Genomic DNA, 20159 nt, shown 5'->3' with positions numbered 1-20159 from the left:
GTTTGAGTTATTTGTGAGTAAAACTTAGGCTTTGATTTTTATATTTAGTTAGGCATCTGAGGAGCAGGCATTCTGCAAATTTAAAGGGAAAATTTAAAGGAAAAGTGATTTGATTTTTTTTTTTTTTTTTTTGCACATGTTCCCTCAGAAAACTTTACTAGACTTTTAGCCATGCTCCTATTACTGCCACATCTGGGTTTTCTTTTTCTTCCCTATTTAAAAAGTCTGCAGTCATTCAGGGCCTGTAGCAGGGACCTAGTCTAAGGCAGCAAGAGAGAAGGCCTAAGGCTGTTGCCAGCTGTGCTCTCCAGGCATTGTTCATTCCCCCAGGGTGCCACTTACTAGTTTGGGGGTTGGGGAAGCACCAGAATGTCGGGAGCAAACTCCCCTGTGATTCGCTTTGTTTGCCTTTGCCTTGGGAGAGGGGAGGAGGGTATGTAGAGATGTCAAGATACAGACTGGAAAGCCAGGGGCAAATGGCTCCTAGTCCAGCTGAGAAGAGAGCCTTGGACATTTTCTGCTGTTTGTCTGAGTCTGCTTAGCTTCCAGGACTGATTGTACAACAGGGTCACCTCACGTTACTTTGGGACCCATAGCTTCAATGTTAACTGCTGCCACCTGAGAAGTGACTGCACAATTTTTCTCTTTTGAACTTTAGAGCTCCATTTAAAGATGAAGGCCAGTGTTGCATGTTGTTTTGAGAATGATCTGGGAGACTCTGAGCTGTAATAATGCTGCAGGTGCTGCTATTAGGGTCTTGAACTTTAGTAAGAAGTACTGTGATTCAGAAAAGGGGCCCAGAAACACTGGGGAGTGGCTCATGTTGTGTGGATATTCCTGAAGACTAGATGGAGCAGGGCCACAGTGGGAGGGAGTAACCCAGGCTCTCTGTTCTTTTTTTTTTTTTTTTTTTAACTCTCCTCCCCTAAGTTTTAGATGCTTCTGGATGTTCAATGCTAGCACCTTTACAGACTGGAGCAGCTCGATTTTCTTCGTATTTACTTTCAAGAGCAAGAAAAGTGCTGGGCTCGCACTTATTTTCTCCCTGTGGTGTTCCGGAGTTCTGCTCCATATCCACCAGAAAGCTGGCGGCCCACGGCTTTGGCGCATCCATGGCGGCAATGGTGTCCTTCCCTCCCCAGAGGTATCACTACTTTTTAGTGCTGGATTTTGAGGCCACGTGCGACAAGCCACAGATTCATCCTCAGGTAACTGTTGCATCCTTGCTTTAGAAAAGGTGGGGTGGGCAAGGAGGGAGGGAGGATAGTTTTGCTTCCTGGGACCCAAAGGAGCTTTTTCATGTCTTCCTGTTTTTTAGCTACTCATTTAGAGTGCCTGTCTAGGAAGCAGGACTTGGTTCAAGTATGCTAGTGTAAGGTAGACCTGAGAAGTCTCTTGGGGAGAACTGGGTACATTGTTTCTCTTTGGTATCAGCTTCTGGGAATCAAAATATTTCCTTCTTTCCTATCTTTCCTTTCTCTGTTCTCTTCTTTCCTGTATTCTCCTGCTATTGCCACTTGTTCCTTTAAGGAGTACTGTGGTAGCCAGCCTCCAAGATGACCTCAGTCATCCTTATCTCCTGGTATTCACACCCTTGGTAGTTCCCCTCCCTCACTGAATCAAAGATATTTCTGTGTAACTAATAGAAGAGGTACGTGTGTGTAGGAACTGAGGCTCTTAGCCAAAATCCAGTGCCCAACTTGCCAGTCATGAGAATGAGCTATCTTAAAAGTGAATCTATAGAAGTGAATCTACTAGCCCCGGTCAGGCCATCAGATGACTGCAGCCCTAGTGGACATGTGACCTCAACCTTAGGAGAGACTTTGGGACAGACTATCGAGCTGAGCCACTCTCAAATTTGTGACTCACAGGAACTGTGAGGGATAACAAATGATTATTGATGTTTTAAGCCACAAGTTTTGGAATGATTTGTTATACAGCATTAGATAACCTGACCAAGTACCATTGTTGGTCTGTTGGAAAGGACAATTTCTTTGCTTGCTTTTTTTCATTAGTCACCAGCTGTATTCAAAGACCTTTTACCTTCTAAGGTAATGCTACTAGGAAGCTTAGATTAGCTGCAGGTAATATTGAAATATGTGGTGTTTGCTTTGAGGGAATAATGTGGTGGTGGTGGGGGGAGTGCTGATGTGGCAGTTCATTGTAGTGTTGATACGTTGAATATGCCTGGCTCTAGGATTGTAACTCTTCCCTACAGGGTTAAGTTATAGAGTGTGTGATTTTTGGGATACATACACATGTTGCTCTGGGAACAGCTTTCAATAGTAAGGAGGGAAAGAAGGGGACCTCAGCATTGGGCGCTTGGGAGGTAGGGAGGAGTGTGGTCCATTCAAAGATAAACAGGTTCATTTGTTGTGGTTGGTTTTTCTGTCTTTAGAAGGGTAGATTATTTTACATAAGCCAGATACCACAACCTCTTTAGTTTTCCCTTTCTCCTCTCTTTCCCATACTCCCTTAAAACATTGATTTGCCTTTGGGGCATTGGAATGAAGCCTACTGAGGGCTGGGAACACAGGAGCTGGATAAAGAGAATATCCTAAAGAAAGGTCCCTTGGGTGAAAGGGAATGCAGCTTGGGAGCTGCTCAAGCCACATTTACTTCCTCTGCCTCTTGCTCCTGCCTGTACGGTAGAGTCTTCTTCCCTGCCTCTCCAAACTACTGGGGTTTCTCTGGTGTGGTAGGGGTAGCTGGGTGGTACGTTGTGGGAATTTTGGTTATGTAGATGGTTAGATTTGGTTATGTAGATTCCCAACCTTCCCAGGTTGGAAATCGGGATCCGAATCTTAATATGTTATATTTATTTCTACTACTCGGTGGATATAGGTTTCAGTCACTGAGTAAGCCCTAGTGGGACATGAGACTGAAATCTAACACATCTCTGTCACGTATGATTCATCCCTCTTCTGATCACTCATAATTGCTTGGCACCTCCATTATGGCATTTAATGCTTTCCAGCATATGCTTATGTATGTGTATTTTCTTACCTTTTCAGTTAGATTATAAGCTCAGATAATTATGTAGCTCTGTTTTCTTGTCCTGCAGAGGGTCCTGCCAATATTCCTGAAGGTGAAGCCTGAATCATGTCTCAGTTTGGTCTGTCAATGTCACCTTTCATCTCTCTTTCAAGGGCATTATTTTTGCTTATTTATTTATTTATCACAATGCTGAAGACATCATGCAGTACAGATTTAAACAGCTTGTGTCACCAGCTTCCTTCCCAGACTTAGGCACCAAGACCTTCCAGACCCAGGCTGAGTTAGGGCTTCACATTGTTTACCAGGATCGGGGCCTGATTAAAGATTATCTCCAGAATCAATGAACCCTGATGATGTGATTCCAAGGGCACTTAAGGAATTGGCTGCCCTGGTTCATTATTAGCAAAGCATTAGCTGTTGCTTTAGAGAACTCGGGAAGAAGCATTTGCTGTCTTGCTTATCTTTAAAAGAGGAATACGAATGATCTTGGAAATTATAGACCCGTTAGTTTACTGTGATTCCAGAAAAGATACTTGACCTGATCGTCAGATAATCAATCAGCAAACAGCTAGAAGAGTGTGGGGCACTGAGTAATAACTTACATGGGTTTGTGAAGAAGAGCAAATCCTGTCAGATCAATCTAACTTCTTGCTGTGACATAGTGATGGATTTGAGTGGATCTAGGGCAAGTGATAAATGTAATGCATCTTGACTTCATTAAACCTCTACAATGCTGTGATCAACAGTTGGGAAGGTGAGTTTGGGGCCAGACATCTGTGTTGAACTACCCATCAGACCATCTTCAGGAAAGGGATGGCAGATTGAGACTTGTTAGTAGCAACTTACAAATCTTTTTTTATCGGAGAGCTTTTTTTAAGGTTTGCAGATAGCAGGATCCTGATGGGATTCAAAGAAAGCTAAGAAGACGGTTTTGTAAAGTTCTCAGTCCTAGATAGAATAGTATCCTTCCATTGAGATCAACATAGGTCAGGCTCTCATTAGAGCCTCTGTGCTGTTTAGGTCTTCTGGTTAACCAGTGAAGTGGAGAAATTGGAAAAGCTCAGGATAAGACCAAAAATCATTAGAGGCGCAAAAATAGAACTTAGAAAGGAAACTGAATATAGTTTTGGTGATGATTTCTTGTCCAGACTAAATAATTTCATCATGTGAAGAGTAGGTATTCCAAGAAATATGATAACAACTTGCTCTTGATTTTAATAAGGACAAAAAAAGAAAGAATTTTAAATGGAAGCAGGAAAGGTTGAGATTTGGGATGAGAATGAACTGCCAGAAGAGACAGCAAAAGGACTGGAATAAGGTATATACCTTAGGTCAGCCTTCCTTGGTGCTCTCTCAGAACGGCTTGATGGCTTTCCATTTGACAGAGATTCTTTGATTCTTTATGAGTATGATCTGCATGCCTCCTGGGAGTAGGGCTGGAGACCGGGTCTTGTTATGTTGCCCAGGCTGCAGTGCAGTGGCATGATAACAGCTCACTGCAGCCTCAACCTCGAGCCTCAACCTCCTGGGCTCAAATGACCCTCCTGTCTTAGCCTACCAAGTAGTTTGGACTATCGGTATGCTCCATCATGCCTGGCTAATTTTCTGTTTATTTTTTGTAATGTTGGGGTCTTGCTATGTTCCCCAGGCTAGTTTCAAACTCCTGTGTTCAAGTGATACTTCTGCCTTGGCTCCCACCACAGTACTTTGATTACAGATGTGAGCCACCACAGCCAGCAGGAACTTTTAATACTCAAGACCCTGCATTGCACACTTTTTTTTATGAGAGTGTGTCATACCTACCGCTTGAGTGTATAAGAGGCAGAAACAGTTTTGGGCCATGACCTATTTGGAGGCTTAATGTGGGGATCTTTTATCTGTCTTTGATTTTCGGAAGTCCCTGAGTGAGCTGAGTCAGCTTACTGGTACTATCCTAAAGGAATGCCATCATGAAAAACTAACAGGTGTAAGCTCTTTTGTACTTGGGTGAGTAACAGTATTGGTTATAAACATGGTAAAACATGGTATTTTCCATTTGTCATCAGTTTTGCTGTTTATTTTTGTACTTTATTCAGCTAGGTGAAACTGGAGTGGTTGGCTTGCCAGTAATAGGCTTTGGTGTTCTGGTTTTTGCACTCATTTGTATTACATGTTTTGATTCAGATTAGCATGATAGGTATTCGTTGAGTAGGAGACTGTTTTTCATTTGAAAACATTTTTTCACTTAAGTGTTAATTTAGATGGTTTAAAATGTTTTAGAGGGCCTAAATTTTAGGAATGCAGCTCCTTTCTTGTTTTAGGAATTGTTTCCTAACATAGAAGTAGATTTTTATCTGGTTTAGGAGAATTGTGCCTCCTTTGTCCTCACTAGCAGGAGTTCACATTGCTCATTTTGGTGTGGATGTGCACCGAATGATGGTTGTTGTGACCCTGGGGCCCAGAGAGCAGCCTGAAAGCTTTGGTGGGATCTTTAATTGTGCATCTTTAACCTTGGGGCAAGTTCTCTCACCACCTCAGTGTTCAGAAGAGACCAAAGCAAATGTAAGAGAGGAAAATGAGGTATAGGCCACAGCACGTTGGGAGGAGGAGGTAACGTCAGCTGTCTGGATGGCCAGGGAGGGAGGGGGCGGCCCAGCTCTCCCCATCTAAGGCGCTGCCATCCTGGCCGCTGCCCACATTCCTCCCCTGGTGCTCTGGCTTCTGGATAGTCTTTTTCTCTCTGCTCTGCAGCAACCCTACTGACTGTTTGCCTTCTCATTTATATTCAAGTGCCCATAATTTTGGAGAAAAATGACCTTTGGGGATGAGGTTTCTAGTGTTTGGTCTTTGTCCACGGAGGCATTTTTTTTTTTTCTTTTTATGGAAACCTTGAACAGAGTCGATCTGCATTTTGAGTTAGAACTATAAGTAAAGGAGTTTCTTGTTTCTAGAGGATTATCCAGATGCTGGGTTATTTTTGAAGGGTAGGTGGGGAGGGTTAATGGTGACAGAGAAGGGCTGATACAGAAGAGAGGCATTTGGAGGGTTTTAGTGTGACCTAGAGCTGCCACATTGTTACTGTTGTTTTGTGAAAGAGACATTTTGGAAAACTTTAAAGGAAATTGGTTAAGATCCGTATAAAGCAAACTATATTGATTCCTTTTTCCTTCTTCAAGGCTGAAAGGCAGGAATCCTCTTAACCTCACGTGCAGCCTTCCTGCTCTGCCCCACACATTGTTCTTTGCACCACGTTTAGCTTCTTTCCTTCTCTCTGTTCTTGGTTTCTGCCATGACTAAGTGAACAGAAAAGCAATTCCCTGGAGGAGGAACCCACCCTTCTCTTCCCATTCGCTTGTCCTGGTTGCAGCTCCTCCAAGGGGGAGAGATAAGGCCCAGGCCTTTTCCCTGGAGAGCCTAATCCTTAGATTGTGGTCCCTCTGCCTGTGGCCCCAGTCAGCATGCACTTTTTTCTGTACAGACAGGCGAAGGCGCTGACGCTGTTCTTCTAAACTGGTAAATGAAATGCAAAACCGACGTTAATGTTACATTATGGTTGAGATTAAATGCACCAAAATCAGGAAATTCAAAGTTATGCTTCCCACAGCAACTATAACTCAGCCTCATCTGGCGTGTGTAGTATTTTGTGTTAGTGTGGATGGTGTTATATGTTAAGACATTAAAGTTAACACCATAAGCAGAGCACAAAATGCTTGAGGGGGCTGAGTTATGTTGACTGTGTGAGCCGTAGTATTCTTGCACAGGCTCCCAACTCCTGGAATAATTTTTCCCCTGCCCATCAGAGCAATTATTGCCTTTCTTTTTAGTTATATCTCTACTTTAACACATCTCTTCTTTCAGGGTCACTATAAATGTATTCTTCTATTGATGGCCAGTGATGGTTGTAGGAATGGGGCGGCCCACTAGTCCCCTTTGTCTTTTTTGTCACTGCCTCCATAAATGTGGTACTTGCCCCTCCTCCTCCCAAAGCCATCTTCCTCCACAGGCTGCTGTTTCTTGGTGGTCCCTCCTAAGTATAGGTCTCCCCTTGGCTCCCACTATGGCTTCTCACTAGTGTTCTCAGAATGGGAACAAGCGTTTGCTGTGTCCTAGACTTGGCTGTATTGCAACTTCACATGAAAGCCGAAGGGCCTGTCTTTATTTGGAGCAGACATAGCAATGTAGAAGTAAAATATACATCTCGGAGAATGGAGCACTGATGCATGGTGAGGCTGCCTTGTGTGTTTGGCATAGCAGAGGCAGGATCGAAGGGGTTTATTTGCTCTATTCAGACTGCTTCTCCACCTTCCCCAGGGCTTATATCTTTAAGCTGCCATGGTGTGTAATAGGCTGTGGAGTTGCCTGGGGGTGGGGTCAGGAACTTTCCTTGGGGAACACTGGTCACTGGTAACAAAATCACCACATAATCAGAAAACATCCCCCTTAGCCCCTAGCCTCTTATTATCCTGGTGGCCTCCCCGGGGCTGAGACAGCTGTTGGAATGCAGATTTTTTAGGCACTGGGCTAAGGTTGGTGGTGGGGAAGAGCTCTAAAGAATAGGGCCATTGATAAATGGGGAGTGAAATCAGGGACTGTAAAATAACAGTGACACTGAGCTGCCTTTTAAAGTTTTTGTTGGACGTGACAAAACAACTAAGTCGGCAAAGAAATGGGGAAGACCTCATTATAACCACCTTAGAGGCAATGAAAAGGCTTCTTTTTACTCTTTGGATTGTAACTTAAAGCTCTATGTTAGATGTTGGGGATATGAAGAGAAGTAAGGAATGGTCCCTACCCTCAGGGAGCTCATAGTCAAGGAGGGCATACGTTTGTGTAACAACCATTTGGCCGTGTGATAACCACCATGACACAGGTAAGTACTTGTTAACGGGGGCCCACAAAGGATGGGAATGATCAACCCTGCTCACAGTGTGGGGGAGGGCTGCATATTTTCATATTATAAGAAATTCAGGAGACCAGAGAGAGCCAAGTGGGACTGAGGCCATTCAGAAGTATTACAGCAGGAAGAGAAGGGGTTCACAGAGTAAGCCAGAATGAAATGGCCTACATCTGAAAAAACTGACCTTGATTGCAGGGTTGTTTGTGGAAATGTTGAAAATGAGATAGAAGGAGAATAAAGACTTTGAACCTGGCAACTATTTCACTGTTCAGTTAGTTGGATTATCTATATCAGTTTTACCCATTTCTCACATTCGAGCTAGAAGATCTTATTGGAATGCTGTAAGTGGAAGTACAAAGGCTAGAAGAGACTTAAGAGCATTTTACCCAACAAAGTGTGGTCAAAGTGTGAGGGCAAAAGTGGAAATGGTGTGAGCTAAGGCTTTGAGGCATTGCCTGAGAGGCTAATCTGATACCTCAGCATAGCATTTGGTTGGGCTGCTGGGACCCTAAGGAGAGTCAAAGGCTGGAGAATGACATGACAACTCCCCTTCACCTACTTCCTGCTTAAAAAAAATACTGGGAATTTGGATCTGGATCTGCTAGGACCCACCTTCAAACCAGAGAGGTTTAGACCCTTCAAAGAGATAAACCTCTGGCTATTATTGAGATTAGTGTGGAAGGAATGACTGATGAAGAGGCAGAAGGGTCTGGGTAATGTGGAGATTGGTGGGAGCAGAAGGGACTGGAGGGCATAAGGGTGGTGACTGAGCTTCCTCTGGGCATCAGCAACAGGTACAGCCACAGAAAGCAAGCCAGCAGATTGGAAAGCAGGGGCAGTGGGGAAAGTGAAATCCAAAGGAGTGTTTAGGTTAAGTCCATAGGCTTCACTTCTCCCTCCTGTATCCTGCCTTGCTTTTCCTCTCCCCTCTTGGTTACATTTCTTTTGTAGACTGATTTCCATTGTTTGTCATGAGGAAATGGATATCAGGAGACCTTTTCTCCATCTCTGTGTCTTATTGGGAGAAAAGGATCTTGCATCATTTTGATTAAGATGCCATTGGGATGATTATTTTTTATCCTCTTACCCTGGGTGTTCACACTACTTAAAAAAAACCCACAGCCTTACATTTATGTGATGAGTTTTGAGCTCTGGCTGTAAAAATTGAGCTATAGCCTAAAAGCCTGAAATAAGAGTGTACCCACGTTAACACCAGCCCCCCCAAGGCTGGCAGGTCTGCAGCAGAAGGGTGAACAGGCTGGCTCATGCAGAAGGGTGTTTATATGTATTGGTGTTACCATGGACAAAACCCTGTTAGGTGTTGGGAGAGTCAGAAAGGAGGTAAATCAGAAAGGAGAAATTTGGAGGGAGAGACAGATATCAGGGCAGATTTTATTTGGATGTAGGGGTGCATTGGGATAGGCTGCTGTTTTGATCCTGTTCCTCTATGTAGTTGGCTAGTAAGGAGATCTGGAAGGTCTGAGCAGCAAAACAGATCTGATACACAGGTGGCTCTGCTTCTGTTGAAGTGCTGTGATCAGTTTCTAGTCCTGGAAGGCCATTCCAGCCAAGGGCTGATCTGAGGGTTAGGTGCTGGCAGAGGCACTTACTTGGAGATGCCCATGTTGCTGAAAGTAAGGAGTGTTCATACTCTACGATGGGGGTACAGCTGGGGAGCCAGAAAAGGAAATTTGAATGTGCTACTGAGTGGAAAAGAAGAAACAGAAATAGATATTGTAAGCCAGAGTTCACGGGAATGGAAAGGAAGTTGTTCCAAAAGGTTAAAAATGTGTGTTGGGAGACTGGTACGGATGCAGTACTTGAGAGAGATGCTAGTGGGTTGGACTAGGATGTTGGTTGGTGATGGTGAAAACGGAGAGAAGTTATATGTTGTAACCCTTAGGTGTGCTGGGAAAGAAACAAGCTTGAGGACCATGTTCTTTTGTAGCTCATAACTCTTTTGGGTACTAGTGGGCTACTGAGGAGTCAGTGGTATTAAGAGGTTTGTTAAGGAGTGGCACATGGAATCTGTAGTTGTTGTAAATGGGGTACTCTGAGTGGAAGATCCATTATCAGGGAGAACATAGGCAGAGCTGTTATTGTTGAGTTCTTTAGTGGTAATGTGGGTAGTTACTCCTCTAGGATCTATTTGATGCATTGTTTGGCTATTGGCCTAGGGGTGGTAGGTGGTGATGGTTAGGTAGATAGGATGATAACTGGCTAGAAAGCTTGGAACCTTGGCCTCTAAAAGTGTGATAAAACTGAGAGCCATGATTTGAGATTGCATTGTCTGGAAATGGAGTCCAGGGACTATGTCTGCATTGTTCACACCACTAGCAGCATTTAAAAGGCCAACTGATCAACTGAAAGGGATAGATAGTTACAGATGGGGAGGTAGGGCTGATGAATGGGTTGAAACATGGCATTTTGACCAGGTCTACTTTCCCTGGAGAGGTAATATGACCAGAGAAACAATGTCAGGGGCAGATCTGAAAGGAAGTCCATGGTTGATGGTGTTGAATGTGGTGGCTGGTGATGTTGGCAAGGAGTCCCCAAGTTGGTGCCTTAGGATATGGAGGAATTTTGTGATCCTGCTCCAAATTTGAAGCCAGAGTTAGAGAGGCCTTTCTCGGGACCAGAGTCAGTTAGATAGACCAGATAAGCTTCTGGCTTGTGTCTGTAACGAGCAGTCTTCTCACCTGGTCAGAGGAAGGTGTTTTTCTAGAGTGCTGAGATAATAATGTGCTGAGCAGTCTGGGGGTAGCTGATGCCCTGGTCTTGACAGTATTCCTAAAGGAAGCAGGCACTGCCATGACAAGAAGACTTTTTGCTAGCTCCCTGACAGAGATGTGCCCGTCTACTCTATGAAGTTCTGGGATGTGACAGGCCTGTTTTGCTGCCCCAGCTCTTGGCAGCAAGGTGGATGAAATATCTGGCAGCAAGAGCTAGGGATGGTTGGCAGACTTAGAGGGCTTGACTCGGGTGCTTAAAAGTGAGCCGAGTAAGGGTTTGCTCTGAGAGGGGAGTTGAGTGCCTTGGGCTCTGATTCTCACTTGGTCAGTACCTCAGCAGTAAGGAGTTAGTCACATAGATGTTCAAGACTACACCTTTACTATTTAAATTTTGATCTGAGAACCAGCAGCATCCTCATCACCTGGGAGCTTGTTAGAAATGCAGATATCAGGCACGCCTACTCCAGAGCCGAAATAGAATCTGCAGTCCAACACATTCCTCAGGTCATTGGAAGTCTGAGAAACATTGCTGTAGTCTGGACCAGTGGTTCTTAAACTTCATACTTCAGTGAGCAGCAGAGTCACCTGGAGGAGGGCTGTTAAAACCAAGGTTGCCGGCCCCACTCCTAGAGCTTCTGATTCTGACAGGCTAGGGTGGAGGCCAGAAATGTGCATTTCTGACGAATTCCCAAGTGATGGGATGCTGCCTGTGAGGGACTGTGGTTTGACAGCAGCTGACCCTCTTAGCTTTCTCATCTGTAAAACGGGGGAGTAATTCCTGCCTGTTTACAGAGATGTGTGATCATATGGGACAGTGTGTGAGAAATGTGTTCACTGCATTGTGGGGGTATATCAGTCTGTGTATTGCTTGCTTACTAGTCAGTGAATTTTTAAAAATCTATTGTCGTGCCAGCACAATTGTTTACCTTCCTGGCTGCTGGCCATCACTTGTGGGCAGAGAACAGGGAATCTGTGAACCACCCCATGGGCATGCAGTGTTCTGTGAAGAGAGCAGCAGTCCCTGGGGCTGTGGATGGGGATTACTGAGCAAGCCCTCCTGTAGCCCAGCCAGCTTCCCTGGGCTCCAGGCCAAGTTGTCTGACCAGAATTCTCAGTCTGCTTGAGTGGGCCTGTCTTGTCTTGATCACCTGTTACCACCATTTCTTCACCCCCAGCTAGTGTATCTTTAGGGCAATATTCAGATTGGTTTGAAAACTGGTCTTTGTCTGACCAAGCCTCTGATTTGTCTTGTGATCCTGAGCAAGACACTTGCTTTTCCTCCACTTTATTGGGTGACTGATGGAATAGGCCTTGGCTGCATGTGCTCAAGTCCCAGAATGTGGACTCTGGACCTCCAGTGTGAGGGGAGCTGAGGTAGAGGCTGTTCTGATGAGAATCAGTAGAGCAGAGTGGTAAAAAGCATAGACTCTAAAATTGGAGTGTCTCGATTTGAATCTTGACTACCTACTGGTAGTATGACCTTGGTCAAGTTACATGCACTCTTTTTGTCTCAGTTGCCTTATTGGCAACCTGGGGTTAATAATAGTACCAGTCTTAAAGGACTGATGGAAGGATAAACTGAATTAACATATTAAGTGATCAAAACAGTGCTTCATATGTGATGGCTATAGGTGTTAGCGCTTATTAGTAGAATTAGTGCTAGTATTATTCTGATCCACAACCTCATCGTAAGCTGTTGGAGAATAGCAGGTGACTGGGAGGCAGGCCCTTCTTCTCTGGAAGCACAGAGAGAACCTTCAGGCCTTCTTATCAACATATTGATAGAGCCAGGGTACTATCCAGAGAGATTTTTTTGGGCTTGGCACCCTTCCACTTCCAGGCCCTTCCTTAGTGATGCCTTCAGGGGACATCTCTAGCACATAACCTGAGATTTGTTTAAATTAATTTCATGACAAATGTATGTATACAGGTAGCTACAAAGAAATCATTTGGTTGTTTGGTGCCCTGAAGGATCATCTTCACAGAGGCCACTAATATCTGAAGTTATTTACAATTGAGTATGTAAAAATGTTTGAACTGTGACCGTTTCTGAGTCATGTGCATACAGAGGTAGACACAAGTGTACATACCTCGGGTGAGGATGTGGCTTCTAAGACTTGGTCTCCTTCATTTATTGGTATTATGTTTTTTTGAAAAACTTCAGATTTCAATAAAAGTAAATTATAATTCACTCTGAGCCTATACCCCCTTTGAATAAAGAATAGCGGTGTCTATTTTCAGCCTGTTTTCTACATTTTAATTGCTTTGGGGTCTATGGAGATGGGTAGAGGGGGACATGTAGGTGAAAAATCAGCCTTTTAAAGCTCCAATTTTTTACCCTTCCTTGTCCTGAAACTTCGAGCATCAGCTCTCATCTGTCAAAGTGTAAATCAGCAATTAAAACCCAAACAGCCAAATGCCAAAGATGACCTGAAGCACAAAGCAACTGACAAACAAGTCCGGACAAATCGACGGGTAATTTATAAGCTTTGCCCTAAAATCTAATTATTTGGCAATTTGAATTTGCAGCCAGCCAGGGCTTGGCAATAAATTTAACCCGCCATAAATTATTTAGGAGCAGACCGTGGTGTAAATCAAAACCACGAGTGTTTGTTTAAGAAATAAGCTCCTTGTGCATAAAATGTCTTTTTTTCTTCCCCCAAGGGAGAAACTGTTAAGCAAACCATACCCCATTGCCCAGTGTAGCCCTCACTTCTCCCATCCAACTTCCCCTCTTCCCTCTGGCCAGGACGCTTCTTGATCCTTGGAGAAAGGGCCCATCTTTGCATGAGACTTTTATCCAAAACTAAATATTTGGGTAAAACCCACATGTTGCCAGGGACTGCATTTTCTACCTTGGGGTATGTGTTGCTTTTAGACTTTATCAAATCTTTTAGTGCAGGGACATACACTTTTTGGATTTTTCTTCAGAGGGTTGAAGGAATAGATTAGATGTTATGAAGGAAAGCCAGTTCTTCCTAGATTGAGAGAGGAAAGCCATGAAAAACGATCTGCTCATTCCTTTATTTCAGATAGGACGTAGAAATATCAGCTCAGGCAAAGGAGAATCTATGCTTATGAAAAAGGGGTTAGAAAGCTGCACTATTAAACCCTGTGGGCCGGGGGCAGTGGCTCTGGCCTGTAATTCCAGCACTTTGGGAGGCCAAGGCAGATGGATCTCTTGAGGCCAGGAGTTTGAGACCAGCCTGGCCAACATGGCAAAACCCTGTCTTTAGTAAAAACACAAAAATTAGCTGGATGTGGTAATCCCAGCTACTTGGGAGGCCGAGGCTTGAGAATCTCTTGAACCTGGGAGGTGGAGGTTGCAGTGAGCCGAGGTTGTGCCACCATACTCCAGCCTGGGCGATAGAGGGAGACCCTATCTCAAAAAACAATAAAAAGAATTTGTAAACCCTCTGTCCCATATTGCTGAATTCCAACAGTCTAACCTAAGTCCCTTCTGCTTGAATCCTCTTGTTATTGTTGTTCTGTCTTCAAATATATTTTTGTTGCTGCAGACACTTTAGTTGAAGGGAGTTTGAATATCCCAAAAGCAACTTACACATTTATTTCTTGCAATCTACTGATGGTGATGTGAAATTTCGTTTGAAATGCTATGCTGTTGAAGTTTTGTCCTCAGTTTATGAAGGAAATCACTGGGGGTTCCTAGCTGAGCAGTTAGAAAGCAGCTAGGTTTAAAATCTCTGCTCTAGCCCACTTTAAAAGGTAGATGAATATTTGTTTGGTGCTTCTTTTTTATTTCTGTCTTCTCTCCCCTCAAAAACAAACAAAAGATTTGCAGGGACAATACTGAGTGAGGGAGTATTGGAACCTTGGATATTTGAAAAATCCAAATTCTAAGGCTTTTGTTCTTAGTTATTAAGTTATGGCCAGTTTTCATCCACGATTGGCAGATAGCCCAGTGCTGTAGGTAGTTTTTTGAATGTAATGTCTCAGTGTTAGTATTGAAAGTCCCATGTTTCAGGAAACCCTTGGTCCTGGTCAACAAGACAGTTGATTACCCTAGGTAAGACTGGGATTTGGTGGTTTGTAGTAGTTGAGGGAGAAAACCACTTAGAGATGAGAGTAGATCTAGTAGAAAGTGCTTCGAACTGTTAAATGTCTTGGTTTGAATCCTGGCTGTACTACTAACCTTCTTTGACATCTTAGACAGATCAATTCTCCTCTCTGATTCTGTGGAGAATTCTGTGTCTTCCGGTACAGCCAGGCCCTTGGCTTGTCTCCTCCACTTAGCAGCCCTTTCGTATGTTTACCCTACAGAAGTTGAGAGAGTGAAGCTTGTGTGCCAGCATAGGAATTAGGTACTGGAGATCACACTGAAGACGCATGGTTCCTGCCTTCCCTGATGCCATCTGTGCTATCTGTGTTACTGCAGCCATGGTGGAGGCTTTTCAGTAGCAAACCTCTAAAACTTTTCTGCCTGGATAGTCCACATTCATTGCTCTTAAAATTTGAGAGCAGCCTCTCTTTCTAGGAGATAGTAGACTTGAGTTCCCTACAGGGTAGCCTTTTAATCTAAGAGAACCAGGTTTTTCTTGACCTTTCATGTTTTGAAAGCTGCTAGTCCTACTCTTTTTAGGTCTCAGTCTTATTTTTGCCTTTTGGAGCCCCAGCTCTGTACCTCACAAGCTGTATAACTGTGAGCAAGTAACTTAACATCTTTGGGCCTTAGTTTGTGAAAAAGGAATGACAATGATTCCCACCTCGTGAGTTAGGAGGATTAAATGAAATCATTCCTGTTAGCACAGTATCTGCCACATAGTAAACAATGATAAATGGAAGGAATAAAATGATTGCATTTTCCATGTGTCTTGGAGAACATTGGAGGCCAGCTCCTCTCCACTCTTTGCCCAGACTTGAGCATCTCACAGAGAGGAGCCACCTTTCATTGTATTCATCTCTGTGTCTACAGCCAGTCCCTGCTTGGTGAATAGTAGATGCTTAATAGTATTGATTTATGACCTGATGATGGTGATGGTGATGGTGATGGTAATGATGATGCGACCTATCTTCCAGGATTAAGGGGGGTAAAGTAAGAAAATGTCTGTGAGGCTGGGTGCCGTGGCTCACAATTGTAATCCCAGCACTTTGGGAGGCCAAGGCAGGTAGATCACCTGAGGTCGGGAGTTTGAGACCAGCCTGACCAACATAGAGAAACCCCATCTCTACTAAAAATACAAAGTTAGCCGGGCATGGTGGTGCACGCCTGTAATCCCAGCTACTCAGGAGGCCAAGGCAGGAGAATCGCTTGAACCTGGGAGGCGGAGGTTGCAGTGAACTGAGATCACGCCACACTTCAGCCTGGAGAACAAGAGCAAAACTCCATCTCAAAAAAAAAAAGAATATGTGAAACCACACTTTTGTAAATGGAAAAACATAACACTGTGTATGTCCCTCCACTAAGATATTTATCACAGTGTACTGTTCTTTATTTGTTTGCCTATCTTTTTCATTCATGGTCCATGCACTTCTCCAAAGTGGAGACTACATCTTATCTCTAGTCCTTCTAGAACCCCTGTCTGATATCCTACACAATATCGGGCATACAAAGGCAAAAAATTATAAAGCTATTATTAGGGTAGGGAAAGAGGGCTGGTAAATACAAACTGGCCCTTCTTTCCTTCCTGGTGCTACTTTTACACTAAACTGTTTCTAAAATAAACCTTTTCTTAGGGGAATGATGAAATTGGATGAGAGAAAAGGTGAGGGTCAGGAATAACAGTTTCATTATCTGAGCAACTGGACATAGAGACTGGCACTTGGACACATGGTCACAAATCTTTGTGTTGGAATTAATGCCACCAGACTGTAGTGTTGGAGCTCCATTTCTAATCATTATCAGCTAAAAATCATCTAAGTGTTTGTCATGCTCCAGGTGCCCTGGCTATAGAGCTGTGCCAACTTGGTGCAGATTGGGGCACTTCTCCCGTTACTGGGTTGTTTGGGTCAGTATTTTGAGGTTCTGGGATTGCTGGGCAATATGGGAAGGTAAGAAGTACCTAAGTGAGGTCCTTGCTGCTCTGACTTCTCAGAGAGTCTTTTCCCAGAAGCTTCTCTTTTACATCCTTAGTGGCTCAAGTGAATGTGCCGATGTGCAGGCTCGTTGTTAAAACAGCTCCTCATGTTGCGGAGGAACAGCCCCTGCCAAGTCATGTTTTGAGACTGACCGTTGAAAGCACCTCTTCTTAATCTTGGGGAGAAGGCTTGGCTGATGAGCTAGCATTATCAGAGATATGTTTATAATAGGCCCAATCTGATATGTCCTGGGCCTTGGGTCTGGGCCCTCTAGGAATTTCAGGGGCCTACACCCCTCCTCCTTTTTTTTTTTTTTTTTTTTTTTTTTGCGTAGATCCGAGTCTGGCTTGTTCTTCCTCTCTGGGAGCATGGCACTGAGTTTCAGCACTTAGTTGGCCCCATTTCCCTATGGGTGAGAAAGCTAGCATCAGGAAAGTTTGAATACTGAGCTGCAGTATTTGCTGTTATTTGCTGCAGTGGGGAAACTCAAAGGCCAAATTTCCAGAGAGTCTGCTGGGGATGCTGACTTGGTGCTGGTCAGCGTGGAAGCTGGAGCACATACTATTTTATAATAAATACTAATGAAATCCTAGATCTATAATAGCATTTCAGATATCTAAAACAAACCATGTGCTTGTTAAAAAGTGGAAAGAGATCAACTTTAAGCCATAAATTCTTGGTAATAGAGGGTTTTTTCTATTTATGTTTGATAGATATTTTTATTTCCAGAGGAATGTCAACTCCTAATTTCATAATGTATCATGGGCTTAAGAAAATTGAATTTAATAAAAAGCCAAAGATGAATGGCATCCTTAAAGGTCCCAACACTTGTCTTGATTAGCAGGACAAACTGTAGGTCTCCAAACACTGCTGCTCTCCAAATGAAAGTTTAAATGAAAAGTACAGTTGTGTCACAGGTTAAATTTCATTGTGGGCCCAGCTAACATTGTTAGTGAGGAGCTGGCTATATTTGTTTCCTTAGACACCAGGGCAGCCAAACTCACCAGGCTATAGAGCTCTTTCTGTTGGGGAAGTGTTTCTTCTACTTAGGGGGAGAGGAAGGACACATCAGAAAATCAGGAGTCAGATGGGCCTGACACAAGGGCCACACCTCAGAGTTGGCTCTTGGAAATTGTGGATACCTGATTTTGCAGGGGGACCAATGTGTAATTTTTTTGGTGTGTGTTCAATGTTGTTGTTCAGTACCAAAAGCCCCATTTACTCTGTATGTAATGGTTCATGGGGAACAGAAGGCCCAGGGAATTGGGAATGAGTGTTCTCCTCTCTTCATATTGGGAGGAGAGGTATCACCCTGGTCTAAGCAGCAGCCTGGGCTTCCCCTCTCTCCCCTCTGCCTCAGCCTTGCAGCCATTTTGCCATTTCCACCTCTGGGAATAAGCTCCTGTCAGCTTCCTCATCTTTGGAGATTAGCCCACAGAAACAAGGCAACCAGAATCTTTGAATCTCTCTGGCATGAAATCTGACTGACTTGATTTGGTTTTCAGTCCTGCAGTTTTGTGTTGGATTGAAGTAGATGCTTTAAAAACAAGCCCAATATTAGTGGGTATGTTTTGCGGGGAGGATACCTGGCTTTCCTGGGACATCAAGGAGATTGATCATTTTTCCCATTTTCCTACCCATTCATTTCCTAAATGCAGTCAGGTGTTATCAGTTTCGTGTTGCTTCTCCAGGCTGTCTCTGGAGAGAACCAGTTTACCGTGATTTTAATGATACTGGAAAGGTCTTCTCGAGAATGAAGGACCTGGGGAAGGAGTGCTGCTGGAGCTGACTATTGGGGCCACTGAATGGGCAGAGCCCCCTTTTTCTGCAGTGGAGGCCCTTACCACATGCTAATTTTACACAGAGAAATTTGCTTTTATTTATTTATTTTTTATATTTCCTATTTGTCTCCTCCAGATGTTTTCAGGGCAGTTTTTTTTTGTGTTGTAAACTAATTCCATTCATGTTTTAAAAATTTATGAAAGTGCTAATAAAAATGTCAAAGTGGTAAAAATGTTAGCTTTTCCTCTGCTTTGATTAAATTTTGCAAACTGTTTTTGAATATTAAAAAGCAATAATTTTTTTTATTCTCTCTCCTTGCTTTCCCTCTTCTCCCTGGTATGCATGTGCTCTCTCCTGGCCTCTCCCCACTCTGGTGTGTTCCTCCCTTCCCAGGAGCGATGTATGTGGCGTGCTGCACAGCCAGCGTTCTGCAAGCCTGTTTGCACACCAGGACCTTGGTGCTGTGCATCTCTATTAAATAGCGGAGACAAATTAATCTTAGAGACACCAAACAAATTGTCACTCCTCCTCCTTCTCTTCCATTATGTTTCAGTGGACTGGGAAGGGCTGGCTAAGCGATTGGGCTGGTGGTGCAGGGGAGTGTGTACTGCCTGAAAGAAAGGTGGGAGGCGCTAGCTTCTATTACTCTTACTCACTTTTCTCCTTCTCTTTGGGATCCCCTTTGGCTTTATTTTTTACCTTTTTTTTTTTTTTTTTTTTTTTTTTTTTTTTTTTTAAATAAGAACTAGTGAAGAAACATACCAGCTCGGTTCAAACTTCATACAAGGTAATCTATGCACTGGTCTGATAGCTGGTTGTCTATATGGCAGGAGATCAGACCCATTTCTGGACAGGGGCCTGGGCAAGAGAAAGAAGGGCCTATTCGTAGGGGCTCAAGTGAGCAAGCCTCTGCTAGAGAACCAGTTGGAGAACCTGGGGAAGATGACACCCCTGTCTTCCTTCTCGTTTCCAGAAACAATGGGGATGAGAGCTGTGTCCAGTCCCTGGAACCTATGAGGATATTAGCAGTGGGAGGGTTAGGATTGTAACTGTGCTGGCACTGTCTCACTCAGTCTTGGGTTTGGCCTGGTAGGAGCTAATGAACCCAAAACACTCATTCTTTCTTGACTTGCAGCTATTGTTGGAAATGGTCGATTACAGTAACTTATTTTTCCTTTTCTCTATCTTTGGTACTCCAGGAAATCATTGAGTTCCCCATCCTGAAGCTAAATGGCCGGACCATGGAGATTGAGTCTACCTTTCACATGTATGTCCAGCCTGTAGTCCACCCACAGCTTACCCCCTTCTGTACAGAGGTAAGGGCCCTGGAAGTGGGCAGCAAGGGCTGCTGGGAGGGGAATTTTGGAATCCTTCGTGCTCTATATAGGCCACTTAGGGAGAGCATGGGGCTTAACAGTGCCTAAGGCAAGTACACACTGGACCTAGCAGTTAGGTTTGGTAAAGTCTGCCACTCACTCAGGCCACTGTTGTGACTGGGGACCCAGGGAGAGCAGTGGCTCAGTCTACCTCTGCTTCCCCAGCATCCCTTCCTGGAGACTGGCAGTTGGAGACCAGGAACAGAATGGTACTCCAGGGTTCAGGTTCTTTCAAGTTCCATTTCCCTTAGGGCCCCTTGGCAAGAGGTAAAGATTTTAGCCACTTGGAAGGCAAGGTTATGTTCAGGCCGTCTTAGCTTTCTGGCATTGTTACTCTGTCCTCCCGTAAAGTGGCCCTGT

General features: G+C 44.0%; 1 protein-coding gene across 18 annotated transcripts in view; it reads left to right on the top strand.

Annotated features, from left to right (window-relative positions):
- The window catches only part of ERI3 (ERI1 exoribonuclease family member 3), a 134391-nt gene that overhangs the window by 15911 nt on the left and 98321 nt on the right, over window positions 1-20159 (top strand). For 8 of the 18 annotated variants that reach the window (XR_004259508.1, XM_032247328.1, XM_032247334.1 and 5 more), the window contains 2 exons: window positions 931-1208; window positions 19623-19739. Coding sequence is in view for 17 of the 18 variants with exons in the window: in XM_032247328.1 (XP_032103219.1) it covers window positions 931-1208; window positions 19623-19739 (395 nt within the window). In the remaining variant the exon portion in view is untranslated. Of the gene's footprint in view, window positions 1-930; window positions 1209-3101; window positions 3752-3808; window positions 4316-19622; window positions 19740-20159 lie in introns of those variants that run through there. The other 10 variants (XM_032247339.1, XM_032247341.1, XM_032247338.1 and 7 more) reach the window with 5 other exon arrangements.

Source organism: Sapajus apella, unplaced genomic scaffold, assembly GCF_009761245.1.
Source record: "Sapajus apella isolate SASKATOON/1434 unplaced genomic scaffold, GSC_monkey_1.0 scaffold62, whole genome shotgun sequence".
In the NCBI taxonomy this organism is placed as follows: Eukaryota; Metazoa; Chordata; class Mammalia; order Primates; family Cebidae; genus Sapajus; species Sapajus apella.
Note: the sequence above shows the minus strand (reverse complement) of the source record. Positions and strands in the feature narration are given on the sequence as shown.